The sequence below is a fragment of the Thamnophis sirtalis genome, unplaced genomic scaffold (genome assembly GCF_051295495.1).
Source record: "Thamnophis sirtalis isolate CommonGarterSnake01/CBP01778 unplaced genomic scaffold, rThaSir2_p1.2 scaffold_8, whole genome shotgun sequence".
Lineage (NCBI taxonomy): Eukaryota > Metazoa > Chordata > Lepidosauria > Squamata > Natricidae > Thamnophis > Thamnophis sirtalis.
In genome coordinates this window covers 43,349,734-43,365,012 of record NW_028261388.1, presented here as the reverse complement: position 1 = coordinate 43,365,012, position 15,279 = coordinate 43,349,734, and the positions used below count along the sequence as shown (strand labels likewise).

Here is a 15,279-nt window from a genome sequence, read left to right as displayed (position 1 = left end):
GGTCTGCACACATTCTCCCCTTATTAGGGAGATTGCCAGGGAGGGCAGACCATTTTTATCTAGGCTTTCTCCTCCAGGACACTAACCTGGTTACCATGTATGTAGTAGCAAAGTTCTGTGCTGCTGCAATGTCCATAAGAAAAAAATTGGCTACAAAAGTATAGTACCATCTTGTACCAATTATCTGGACATACCTTTAACAATCTTTGGACCATTATGTTATTATCCACTTTTAATATCAATACTTTTTAATTATATTTTAATGTTAGTATTTTTTAATATAGTGTAAAAACTAATGTGTATTGCTGGTCTTTGACCGTAATAAAGATTTTACTTACTATCTCAATTGTTCTCTTTTGAGATAGTATGTTTTTCATTGATTCCCATCCCAAATACTTGTGGAACACCTTAAATATAATGATGTTAATATTCCTTGAAAGAAAATATGAAAGAATCAATGGAAAATTTAATTGGCTCTCAAAAATAAGATAAACAATACACAAATGTGTGTTGTATGTACACAAATTACTAAAGCGAATAAAATATGGGTATTATTTTCTTCTTCTTGCATAATAATTAGATTGCAGATTATCATGTTTGGCTTGATTATTAGTACTATTTATTCTTTGAACATAATGGAAATGTATCCTTTAGTTCAGTTTTGCAGTACTCAAGATGTGAGCAGAATAGATATTAAATCAGGTAATAAATATATTTTGGAGTGCATGGCATTTTATTTTAAAAGGTCCATTATTTTCTTTTTAAAATATATCTAGTTTCTGGCAAGTGTAGAATACAGTTTTCCAGAAAGAAGTATTCAAGTGAAGATGTCCTTCATCCTGTACAGCTGTTACTATTATGTAGAGGCTAAATATGCACACCTGTACTTAGGCAATTTTCCTTCTTTTTTTAAAGACAATATGAAGATCCCATTAAAATGAAAAAGAATTCCCTTTGGATTAGTTGCATAGTTTCTCTTCTTGTTTATGTGCCCTAGGGATGCATATTTAAACCTGAAAAATATTTATCCAGATGTGTAGTTTTAATAAGATAGTTATTGTATACATTGTGGTTGACAATGAACCAGTCTCAGAATGATTTTTTTCCCAGTGGCTGGCTATCAGGATCTTCTCAAAAACCATCTGTAAATACTATGGAGATTTATGTCTTTCATTTCTAAAAGTCTGCGTTATGACCATATGTAGTTGCATATGAACACATGCATTCATTTAATACTCTTTGAATATTTATTTTGTTTCCACTTCCTTCCTCTTTTTCTCTTTTTTTCCTTATGTGGAATTATAGTATATGAACCACAATGTATTTCTTTTGCCTTCTGTAGAATACCACCTATATTAACAAAATTGTAACTTTCTTTTTAGCTTTCCCTCCCATTCCATCATTCTCTTTCTCTCTCTCTCTCTCCGTGGGTCTTGTTTTGCCTGTATGTGTGTGTGATAGTGCTGGGAAACTGAACCAAGGCTTGCTTGTAATTTAACAGAAAAATCATTACTTTATGTTGAATTTTCTAATTTCTTTTTGTTGATACTGCATGTGTATATGCCATATACACATACATATTAAACTGCACATGGGGGAATGCACAAACATAAACATATGTATTTACACATTTCCTTTTTCATTATTACGGAATAAACATAAATCAGGTTTAAAACAAAAGGGAAATAAAGAACTACTTGTTGATTTACAATTATTATTTACAAGTATTACTTTTACACAAAGAGTTTCTAAGTAAACTGCATGTGCACATGATTTTAATAGTTTATGTAATGTAAAATTAAATTTCATTCAGCAGTTCTTCTAAATACTGTTTCCCTGAAAATACAACCTACCACAAAAACAAAATTCTCACATCTGCGCCTAAAATAAGCCCTAGTTAAGCCCCGCCCACTGTCTGGGTGTAGACTATCGTTCAGGTTTAAAAATCAAACTAGGGCAGGTATGGGTTGAGGAGCTGCCCCACATGCCCATCATCCACTTACCTTAGGATCGCCATATCCAAGCCTCCCACACCCCAACACCTGTCATGCCACTGCCCAACTTCTACAATCACTTGCGGCAGGACATGAGTGGCTGCTTTTTCCTGCTTTACCCTCAGTCAGGAGCATGGTGATTCATGGTGAAATGGTGGGTGAATTTACTTTCAAAGTATTCCTCTATCGTCAGCAGCCAGGGAGGGTCGCTTAGGTAGTAGGCTGAGAAAGTGGAATTAATACGTGAAGTGTGGGTATAGGTCAAGCTTGGCATTTCCTGACTTTTGAGAACTTTTGGCTGCATGCAAAGAAAGCAGAAACAACAGAGACCTTGGCTAGTTTCGCTTCCTCAAACTTCACCATAAATGAGTCATCCCAGCATCAAAAGCCTTGCAGCGTCCTACTGAATCCTACCGCTGCATCAGTGCGAAGAGTATTAATATTTAAAAAACATTTAGAAAAAGTGCTAAATAAAATTTTATTCAACATTACATAAACAATTGAATCTTTTGTATATATTTCAGTTTTGAACAGCGAGTATAGTAATAGTAGGGGCACAGTAACCTAGTGGTTAGGATGCTAGGCATTTTGTCAGAAGATTGACAATTTGAGATCCAAGCCCCACCTCCTCCTGCTTTTGCCCGAGCTCTTGCCACCCTAACAGTTTGAAGCAGGCAAATTCAAGTAAATAGTTACTATTTTGATGGGAAGGTAACAGCGTTCCATGTATAGTCATGCTGAGTACAGAAGCTATTTTCAGACAATGTGGGCTCCCTCATCTAGGAAATGGAGATAAACACTGTCCTTAGAGTTAAACACAACTGGACAGGGAAAATCTTTACTTTTTAATAGTAATACTACAAATTTCGCGCTATATGACTGAGTGTCACATGACTTATCAATCAAAAGTTAATTTTATTTTACTTTCTATATCAAGTTCTCTATCAAGAAGACTAATTTCACTTGATGGATTCTACTTTAGTTTATCTAAAGAATAAATTTTGCTCCAAATCTTCTCATTTATCACTATATCCTTTGGTATCCTGATACTGATGCTGTACTTTGATTTCTTAAGAATATTGTCTTCCATAATTCATTGAATGGTGTTTAATTAGTGAAGAGTCAACCAGTGTTTAGCATTTATTAAACCCTTTTCAGTAGCTTTGCATTATTCATCTCAATTTGTGTCCAGGAATCTAGTAATTCAACTGGAACTATTTTAATTAACTCTCATGGTTGTCTATTAGGATCTTAGCTGATAGTGAAAACATAAATCCATGAAAATCATCTAGAAATATTCAAACCATATCATTAAATTATTCTCCATAGGGATAAATATTTTTTTTTCTTTTTTAAAAAAATCTTTATTCGCCTGTCACCTTTCTAAAGCCTCTTATTATATGCAGTAAACAAAATTTTTTACAACTGATTTAAGAGACAGTTTAAGATGAAAAATATGTATTTCAATAAAATTATCTACATTTGTCTTTTTTCCTTAAATTCTTATTTAGATTTAATATTTAAGTTGCTTTTAAGGCTAAAACAAATTCCTAGAAAATCAAGTCATTTAATATTATTAAGTTACATTTTTCAACTAAGCGAAGCTACACTGGGCTACCTCAGCCAATTACTTGACAAAATTGAATCCACCATTGCACTTTCATTATTGATAGAAGGCCTGCAGAAAGTTTGCTTCCCTTGCAAGTCTCTCAGGACACAGAAAGACAAGAGTTTTCTTAATAATATCCGTCGATCTTCTGAGACACTATCCCAGAGAAGAAATTGCTGTCTCCGTCTTGTTATAATTTGGTAAACATGTTGAAACTGTTTTATTTCAATGTACTTTTGATCTGAAGGTATCTATTTTGGGTTTTGTCTTAACTTTATTGCATTAATTTTTTAGACTCAGTTGGTGTTGATTATTATTACCATTATAGATGATGATAACCACTGAAAAGTAAAATAAAATTGGGCAGCTGTAGAGCAAAAGGGTGAACTAAGGTACTTTAATGAACTATTATGAGGATTAGTTGGGATCCCATCTTCTTTGCAGATCTAGGATAATTCACTGCAGCAAACTCACCACAGTCGTCTTGCGGCTATCTCAATGCAGCCAACTTGCTGAGAGATAATCCATGTGGGATAACTCAACACAATAAATGTTATCCACCACTGTTTCTTCTACATTACTTCCATTTTTGTCAATGGAAATGATGTCAAAGAAATAGTGGATAATATTTATCACATTGAGTTATCCTCCATGGAACAGTTCCATGGCGAGTTGCCATGGCAAGATGGCCACAAGTTGGCTGCAATGAGATGGCCACAAGATGGCTGTGGCAAGTTGGCCACAGTGAATTGTCCCATTCCATTTCTTTGCAGCAGTGTCTCCACTTGCTTCATTTTCATCCTTTTTCCTCATAAAACAACTAGGACCAGTGCTGTGGTTTGATTTTTCACATGATCTGTCATCCATAAAATAAAAAAAACTGGTAAGTTTTTTTGAAAAGAAAATGCTTGAGATGATGAACAGCTAATAATGAGCAGAAATTTAAGAGGTACATATAAGAATGGAATCGGTTCCTGCGAATACTTTGCCTGTTTGTTTCAGTGATATAGTAGAGCTTGTATCTCTACTTTTCACTCAGTTGTTAGTGATAAAATTCCTCACATTATGATAGCAAGCATGGAGATCTCATAGACCAGCATAGTTTACCATGGATGGGCAAGAAATGATATATCATGTGAGATTATTAATAAAAAGATATCTCTTTGTATTTCTTTTGGTATTGTACTTCATCTGTAATAGCTAGTACATAATTTGGAGGTATTGCTAGACTGCTTAAAAAGCAGGTTACATCCATGCCTGACAGAGAAAGGCAATATTTAAAATAAGTGGCTTATGCACCAGTTGCATTTCACTCTCTCTGTCCCTCTCTCTGTCCCTCTCTCTCTATATAAAATAGAGGGGGGAGAGAGGGAAAGAAGGTGGACACCCACCTCACCATAATTAGACAGGGCTACCATAGAGTAACTCTGGGAGACTGTCAGTCATAAAATATGTCTATGCATATACAATTAAAACATAAATAATTAAAATCAAACATTAAAACTTAAGGACACATGGGGATAATGGGGGTGGAGTGGGAGAGGTAGAATCTGTTGTTACTTGATCAACCACTGGGCCCCAAGCCAAGTGACACAGCAACATCTTTAGGATCTTATGAAAGGATAGGAGGGTTAGGGCCAACGTCACATTGGGAGGGCAAGATGCTCCAGAGGGCAAGAGCAACTCCTTAACCCTGCCAGCCAGAACAATTGGACAGATGGGACCTGCAGCATGCATCCTCTACCAGTACAAATGGGAAGGGCCAATTCCAGTGGGATGAGACAATCCCTCAAATAACAATGACCCATGCCATGAAGGATTTTAAAGGTGATCACCAACACCTTGAATTGTACCTACAAGCATATCAGTAACCAATGCAGCTCATGGAGCAGTGGTGTCACAGGGACTATTCCTGGGGCTCCCAAAACTGCATGCGCTGCCACACTCTGCACCAGCTGTAACTTCTGAATGCTCTTCAAGGGTTGCCCCATGTAGAGTACATTACAATAGTCCAACTATGTGATGACCAGAGACTGAATGACTGAGTGCAGGGAATCCTGATCCAGGAAAGGTTGCAACTGGTGCACAACACAAAGTTGTGCAAAGGCTCTCCTATCAGCAACTGTTATCTGCGCTAGAACCACCAAGTTGCAGACCAGATCTTTTTTAGCAGTGCCACACTATACTTGTCAAAGATGACAAAGTTGGAGAATCTGGAGCCCATGTACCCAAAGTCATTTGGTCTTTTCAGGCTTTTGTCAAAGCCTCATGTCTTAATCATATCCTGCTTGAATTACTTTATTTACATGAAGCTTCAGATGGCTCAGAATCCAGTGACAAGGGCAATTTTTGGAATCTTTTGATATAGCTCTGAAAACTACACTGGCATCCAGCAGAGGTGGTATTCAACCAATTCTGGCCGGTTTTGGTGAACCAATAGTGAAAATTTTGAGTAGTTTGGAGAACCAGCAAATACCACCTCTGGCTGGCTCCACCCCATCTGTTTGCTGCCTCCCGAGTCCTAGCTGATCCGCGTCCCAGCTCATCGGCTGGGTCTTCTTCTGTTGCCCTGCACAGGAGAACAGTACTGGAAAGCAGGTTAGTGGGGTGGGGAGGGAATGGGGATTTTATGGTATCCATGCCCTGGAGTGGGATGGAAATAGAGATTTTACAGTATCCTTGCCCTGGAGTGGGGTGGGAAGGGAAATTTTGTGATATTGTTCCCCCAGGAGTGAGGAGCAAATCGGGGTCTTGCAGTGTCCTTCCCCTGCCATGACCACCAAGCCATGCCATGGCCACAGAACTGGTAGTAAAAATTTTTGAATCCCACCACTGGCATCCAGGTTTGATTTGAGATGTTGGTTACCACACATAGTCTAAATGGCGAAGGAACCATTTGTGGGACTTCCTGTGCCCATTATTTCTGCATGACTTAATGCTATCTTTGAAGTATAGCCTCTTCTCTGTGGCTGCAAGAGCTCTATGGAATAGCATCTTCCTAAAAATATAGATGACCTTGAATCCATTAGCTTTTTAATCTTTTTGAGACCTCATTATTCTCCAGGCATATGCACCAGGAGGTTGGTGAGCTCTGCTGGTGATGTGTTTTTTGCTTGGGGACATTCTTGTTTTAATGAAGGTGTCATAAGTCTTAACCTCTGAAGGTTTATTCTTTGAATAGTTTCCTGAATCACTAATATTAAATGGTTGGCTCTATAAATCAAATAAATCAAACAAATCAAATAAATAAGCAAAACAAACAAACAAATAAAAAAGTTATTGTTTATTCTCTACTGCTAAAATACATTCTTTTCCAATGGCTTTTTAAAAAGAAGTTATTTAAATAATCCTCTATAATTGAATATAAATGCAACTAAAGGATAACTGAAAGTAGTCTTTACTTCAAACAATTCTCATTGCCTTACTTTCATAACATTTCCATTTAACATATATGAAGAGAGAACTTCTATATACAAGAAGAATGTAATTATAAAATTCTTTTTTGACTGGATTCCATATTGTCATTACAACTGAGGCATTAAATTTTACAGATCCGAAGACAGACAAAACTGCAACTCTCTGATTGTTAAATAGTGACAACTTTTATTTCACAATTATTTGACACACAGTTTTATGTTTTATCTAAGCTTTGTAAATCTTAATGTGCACTTTACTTATAATGATTTGAAAATCATACTTTGATTTATATTGTATATCAAAAGAAAGAGACTTATTTTTACTCATGATGCAGATTCATTTTTGACATAATAAATATTAAAATAATAATAATGTTTTGAAACAAGCAGGTAATCATTAAAAACAAAGCATGGTAAGGAATTAGATGCACAGAGCATTTTCTTCTCTATATTTAATATGTTTAATGTGCTGCAGGTTAAGGGTGAATAAGAACAAACATTACACACACACACACACACACACACACACACACGATGAAACCAAATATTCAACTTTTAAGAAAATGCTATGAGATAAAATTTAGATTTAGTTTTTATGTAGGTCTATACTATAATAAATATTTGATTTTCTGATGATGAGCTTTGTGCAAAATTTTGTTAATAAATCATATAATTTGAAGAACATTACACTTTTATATTTCTTGCCCAATATTAATATTTTTAGTACTGATTTATTGTAAAAAGCATGCATGTTTTCTGATGTATATTTGCATCTCATGGAATGTTTATTAAAGTTATATGACAATGGCATGAAAGATCATTAAAATGTAGATATATGGATGGCACAAAGAAGTAGGAAAAGTAAGTTATAATTGAAAAAAAGAGACTCTACCTGTATAGCCCAGCGAATTGTCCTCATTATCTAAGGTGGGAAGTGCTGTTCCACTGTCACTTCTTCTCTCTAGGTCATCAGAGTCTGTTGAAAACAACATCAGAGCTGTTGTTGGAGTGATAGTAGTAACAGTATTTGTAATTGCCATCAAATAATGTCCATACACAAGTAAATCCATATAAAGCAGAAAAGCAAATAGTGACAGCATTAGACCCTTCCATGACATTGAATAAATTAATTTCTGCAATATCTTCAGCATCATTACTCCTCCTTTCAGTTTAATAATCCCTAAATTTTAATCTTCTAATCCACTTCCCTGCAATTTACAGCTCTGAAGTACAATGTTTATACTCTTCAGAGCAGCCAGCACAAGCTGTGGCAGACATATGGGGAAGAGGAGGCAGGGTGGTTGAACGCTAGCATTGCTAATTTTCTACCTTATTGTTAATCAAAGCTATTGACTGGGATCACTCCCATCATTGCTTCATCTCCTGGCAATTACAGACTCAGGGGACTTTATCTCATTGTGGGAAGAGGGAGAGCAATGTCTTGTCAAATAGGCACTTGTGTAAGTGCTATTTTGACTCTGGAGCTGGAGAAAAGTAAAAGAATAAAAGGCAAAAGTTCATAATCAGAAGGAAGAAAAATAAGAATAATACTGAAAGCATATATAACATGTTGGAAGTGTTATCTAAGAGTAAATAAAGTTTGTTTAAATATATATATATATATATATATATATATATATATATATATATGTATGTATGTATGTATGTATGTATGTATGTATGTATGTATGTATGTATGTATATATATATACACACACACACACACATACATACATACATACATACATACATACATACATACATACATATATATAATTCATAAAGGAGAGCACAAATAGAGAAATGGGAAAATTAAATTCAAGTGAGTGCAAAGAGAGGTGTGGTTTTAGATACCAGAGAGACTGAGTTGTCTTTAATTAATTTTAGTAATGTTTAATAGAATCGAATCAAAAGTTTATACAAATATTAAAAAATAGGAAAAATAAGCTGATACATAGACTGCATCTAATTTATCTCTTTTACTGAATTAAGTCTATTATAGTATAAAATATTCAATTGCTTATATACAGTGTTTATAGTTTTCCTACATGTATTATCAAAGAATATACTGTATATGGGATTATAATTTTAAAATTGCACACAAGTGATATGGAAGCATTTTAAGTACACCATTCATACCTTAAAAAAAAAACCTCACTCATTGCTACTGCTGTAGTTAAAAACATAATACCTGTTTGTGGAAAGCATTTAACAATCTTTAAAGAATGAACTAAATAAAGTATTTTCTTAATAAAACAGACAAGTCTTTCCATCAAAAATATTTTTAAAATAATGTAATCATTCCTCATTACTAAGAATGTTCACTCTAAAACAGGAACTCTAACACACACAAAAACCCCTCTTTATAAGTATTTTCACTTAATAATCATTTATTCTGTATCAGCTCTTGGCAACCTATAAACTTTTTGGAGAATCAAAGTTGATCAAAATTCTGTCCAACACACTATTTCCTTATTAGCATGCAAGGAACCACTGGACCAGTTGTGAATCACAGCAGAACAAGCTGAACAGACCTTTTAGTAAATAAAGCAGCAAAGATGTCATGTTTGTGTTCATTTTCTGTATATATATGAAATCAACTTTGCAACACAAATCAAATATGAAACTGTCTTTCAGTGTTTCTTGATCAGTTTCTAGAACAGAAAGGGTAGGCTTAATTTCTTAATGCAATGCTATTCACATTTTACATTAATAAAACTGCTTGGTAATACAGTATTCAGAAAAATGTTCTCACTCAAGTGTTTTAATCTCTTATTTTTTCTTCATATTTGTCTTTTATTTATGTGAAAAGCTTTAATATTTTTTTATATACACACATTCACTTCAACTTGCATTTCATTGAGTTTAGAGGCTTATCACAAGTGAACTGATCGATTTTTTATACACATAAAAATTCATATATCCCCTATCATATATCCTCACAAAAGGAGGTGTTATTGCATCATTATGTAATAAAAAATAATTTATAACAAATTATTTTTAATCTCTTAACTATCCCAAAATATTCCAGAGATTCGTAAAATTAATTAGTAGAAAAATATTAGCAGGATAGACAGTATGACAAATAGTTACTATAACCAAAATGTTTTCTTTGTTATTTTTTAAAGCTTCAAGTTATAAAGTAATGTTTAAGGACACATCATTTCTTACATTGGGGATTAAATATTTTTAGCCTTCTTCATACATATTTTCCTAAATTTCTCTGGATTAATGAAAAAATCAGTGGAGCTTGATTCAATTTGCTGAATACATTTCTAATATTGATACCCATTTGCTTTTTCCTCATATTTTATTAATTATAATATTGAAAATATCAATATTATACAAAAGTTCACAATCTAGATAGATTTTACCAGATAACAATGAAAAATCTACAATAAGATTTAAAATAAAAAGTTATTTTTAACAACTTTATAAGCCTGTCCACATTTATCCCTGATATATTGGATTTCAAATCACATTTAAAAAGCTGATTGGCAGCAGATTCCTGGATTACATGATTTACACCGATTGTAGATGTTATAAAATCAAATATAGTAAATTTAGAAAAATATTCACCTTGGTAGATACAGGAAAATTCACAAATTAGAAAGAATTTGACACATCTTTTCAGATTAACAAATGGTATTGAAAGTGTAAGCTTTGTGAGCTGCAATTCACAAACATATACAGTAACTAAACTAATATAAGATTCAAATTGTGATGAGACTTAGAAGACAAATAAGGGAAAAGACAGATTGGTAATACAGATGTGGGTTACTAACAGAGGTGAGTTCCTACCAGTTCGCACCTATTTGGTAGAACCGGTTCATCAAATCTACCGAACCGGTTAGAAGAGGTTCCACCAGTGGACCCGGAAAGCAGGCCACACCTACAGAAGAGGTTCCAAATATTTTTGAAACCCACCACTGGTCCTTGGATATAATTATTCTACAATATCATGCTCATATTTATAAAACTCAGTGCGTCTGTGAAAGGTAAGGATGACTACTGCGTTTGTGGTGCAATCAGAACCACAAGATGCCTTTTAAAAAACAAGTTTACATCGTATTCTTATGCATGCCAGTGCTGTGTGTGAGGTAATTTAAGGTGGTTCTGACAAGTGTCGTTGGCATCTTCATATCTGGTCACATGGGCAGCAAGCCACTTCCATCCGGTCACATGGGTGGCAAGCCACTCCCACAAAGGAGGCCACACCCACAGAGTAGGTTCAAACCATTTTTGAAACCCACCACTGGTTATTAATGATAGAGATCAGAGGTACTTTATTAATTGTGATATTGTGTTAACAAGCCTTTTGTTTTTGTCCAGATCCTTTAAGATAGCTTGAAAGTTTTTTGCATGCACAACCAAGCTATTATGTCTCCTTCCTCTACCTCCTGAAATGATTGTTTTGATAGCTGCAATAAATACGTGTTTAGGAGGTTTAAATGTTCCCATATAACCTTGGCCTTATTTTGAATCCCAATGTTAAATTTGCATCCATTAATTGAACTTGAGGAAGTGGATAAGTTCCTTCAAACTGTCAGTGTACCCAACCCATTTGTTAGTTCCTGGCCCCTCCTGGGTTGTCAAGATAGTCTTAGAAATAGCAATGCTATTATCTTATTTGAGTGATAGGTTTGTCTTTCCACTTTGAAGGGGATGGAGGTTTGTTCTCTTTTAAAAGGCACCATTCCTGGATAATTACCATCCAGTTTCCAATCTTCTGTCTGGCAGATGAGTAAATAGAGAGGATGTTGTAAGAAGCAGATATCTGCATCTATTTCAATTGGGTTTCAGATCAGGATAAAGTACACTGTCCTTACTTGTCAATAATCTTTGACAGAACCAGGATGGGAGTGGTGGCTCTATGTCAGTGTGCCTTGATTTCTCAGCAGTTTTAAATACCATCATATACAAAAATACTATATATTTCTGGATCAGCAGTAGGAAGCAGCAAAGGGGGTCACTGTGTTTTAATGTTTCTCAATCTGGGCATCCCCTTGTATTAAAAAATACTACTCCATGAGCTGTGTCCAGAAGTGCATTTCCACAGGTTCAGATGGTAAGTCACATTCTAATTACCTCACACCTGTACTACTGTGATGCGCTCTATGTGGGATTGAGCTTAAATACCTTTCAAAGCAGACAAATATTGACTCTTTGTCTGTTTTCCTTGAGACATACAGTATCATCAGTTTTCCTTGCTTTAGCAGTTGTCTTTTGTGTGTTTAGTTTTTGAAGACTGACATGCAGCCATCTCATTTTTATTTTTATTTATTAAAAAAAAATTGTCCCAACTCCCTTCCTTTTTAGATTCTAGTGTTCAGTCAATAGATAAATTTATGTGGCAAATAAACTTTAATTCAATAAAACAATGTATACGAAAACAACTTGACAACATTGCATGCTTCTTGAATAATGTTTTCTCAATTAAGATCACAGGCAAAGAACATTAAACATTATTTTTGAAAAAGAACGATATGCTTGGCATTTAACTACAGAATCCTAATGTGTTTAGATTTAAACCATTTTCTCATTTGTCATACCTAAAAGGTACCCCAACAAATGACTATATTGATTTTCCTTTTTGTTTAAACCTTCATGCATCATTCAGCCAATGTAAAACTGGGCATACAATCATTTTTTAAATCAATGATTTCAAAATATATTTTTAGCATTTATTTTTGAGTGATATCAATTTCAGTTGAAAAGTGTTTTCATAATATCACCATTTCAGTGTGAATCTATAGTAATCTTTGTAAAGTATTATGAAAAATTAGACCACTATTGAATGCCAAACACTATCTTTGAACTTAAAGATAATGCAATTTAATGGATGCATTAGTGTAACATGTTAAGAACAGCAATAAAATATAGCTATGAACACTATCAATAAAAACATGAATGTAGACAATAAATTATAATACAATAAAGAACTTCACAGAAGAATGTGAACATTACAAATGTTTTGTAGTACTCCGATAATGCTCCCTTTCAATATGTTGCTTTGTTTATACTAATATTTCAGAACTCTGCTTATTCTATTTTTTATTAAAAAAAATAATACAAATTTCTTGTCCAATAAACAATACAAGCTGAAAGGTTTAAGGTTAGACATTTTAAGAAAACAATTGGTGTGATTATGCATAAATTTAACAAGCAATAAATTTAACACATACATTTAACAAGTAATTAACAAGCAATAAATTGTAACATATAAATTTAACAAGCAATACATTAAAACTACATTGAAAGACAAAATAATTTACATTTATTGTCATAAATAGTGATCTAATTTTTTACACATTCTTAATGTGTAATGTGTTAATTCTAGTCCATTGTATCATTTGCCTGAAAAGAAATCTGACTGTCTCTCTCTATCCAAAAGTGCCACAGAGGTCAAGAAGGTATTTATTTTTCTCAAGGGAAAAATTTGCATCTATGGCTTTAATTCAGAAATGCAAGTGGAAAGAAGAATTACACAATGAAATAAAGAAAATTACTCAAATATACACATGAAACAGATAACAGTACTTTTTTGCTATAATTCTATTGAGTTTCAGTGTCTTGTTTGAATGGCTCACATGAATCACTAAGCCAGTGTTTTTCAACCACTGTGCCGCGGCACACTAGTGTGCCGTGACATAGTGTAAGGTGTGCCGTGGGAGAATTACTTTATATATAGTCAATATAGGCACAGAGTTAAATTTTTTTAACATTTTCTAATGGTGGTGTGCCTCGTGATTTTTTTCATGAAAAAAGTGTGCCTTTGCACAAAAAAGGTTGAAAAACACTGCACTAAGCCATATCTTGAAACAAGTAATGAAAATATTTGGTTTAATATGTCTCTCTATGTGGGAATCCAAGGTATGTTTGTCCAGTATCCTATTTATATTTTTTGTAAGATAAAGGTTCCCCTCGCACATATGTGCTAGCCGTTCCCAACACCACCGTGTACACCTCCGTTTCAAAGCCGAAGAGCCAGTACTGTCTGAAAATATCCCCATGGTCATGTGGCCAGCATGACTAAATCCAAAGGTGCATGGAACACTGTTACCTTCCCAATAAAGTGGTCCCTATTTTTCTACTTGCATCTTTACATGCTTTCAAATTGCTAGATTGGCAGAAGCTGGAATAAGCAAAGAGAGCTCACTCAGTTACACAGCACTAGGGATTCTAACCACCGAACTGCCAACCTTTCTGATTGACAAGCTCAGCGTCTTAGCCACTGAGCCACCACATCCTTAATTTCTTTGTAACAATATATAAAAACCAGTACTAGTTGATCTAGCCCAGGACTCATAGAATCAACTAACAACAGGTATAGATAAAATGTTGCAAAGAGCAAAGCCATCTGAATTACTTAACTAGCAACCTAGCCCTAGAAAGATTCTCAATTTTAATTAAGCAAGATACATATAAATTATATATAAGTAAAGTGAGAAAAAATGTCTGCCTAATAGTGGGTATAGGTGACATGTTTCAGAAGTCTCTGATAACTAATATACCTAAACATTTGTTAGACACACTACAGATAATCCCTCAGGAACAAATGTCCATTTAGGAAATGTTTAGAATTACGAAATTACCCCCAAAGCGGCCATTTTTATCCCATGTTTTCCCTTTGTTGTTTGGAGTTGCAACAATTTCCAGAGGCCCATATGGTTGGTGGATTGTTTGTTCCTAGTTACATGGCCAAATAAGATCCAGGGATTTTGCAACTGGCATAGTTTTGTTTCTCATCCTACTGTGTAGAGAAGAGAACTGGCATTCTATAGTTCCATTTGTATGTATTTTTTTAAAAAATGTTGCTGTATACTACTATTTGTTTGCAAGCATTTTGAAACTGTTCTGCTTCTTTTTAAGTTCTGTACTTTGCAAATGATTGTGTTTGCAAGTACAGTACTTTGCAAAGATAAATCTCCCCACTCTACTTTGCAGCCTGCTAAGTAGCAGCCACAATGTTTTTTTCCAGGCTACAAGCCGTGAGTCCTTTAAATCCCCACCCCACTGGAAATGCTTTAATTCCTGGGTAGAAAGCTTGCACCGGCTTGCCTGAAAGAAGCTGATGGGCAGGTGACAACAGTCGGAGATTCCCCCACCCCACCAAAGCCTCTCTGTTCACTTAACGATGTTGGCGATCATTTAATGAAAGAGAATAAATAGTAAAATTTATTTTCATTGATTTAACAACCCATTTGATTCAATTAACAAATTTCATTTTAAAAAGTTATAAAATTGAGTCTGATTCATT

The 15,279-nt window shown here is 34.4% G+C and overlaps 1 protein-coding gene across 1 annotated transcript in view; it reads right to left on the bottom strand.

Annotated features, from left to right (window-relative positions):
- The window catches only part of ROBO1 (roundabout guidance receptor 1), a 434,872-nt gene that overhangs the window by 260,913 nt on the left and 158,680 nt on the right, over positions 1 to 15,279 (bottom strand). Inside the window, exon 3 of the mRNA XM_014064019.2 lies at positions 7,912 to 7,995. Coding sequence (XP_013919494.2) covers positions 7,912 to 7,995 — 84 coding nt within the window. The remainder of the gene's footprint in view (positions 1 to 7,911; positions 7,996 to 15,279) is intronic.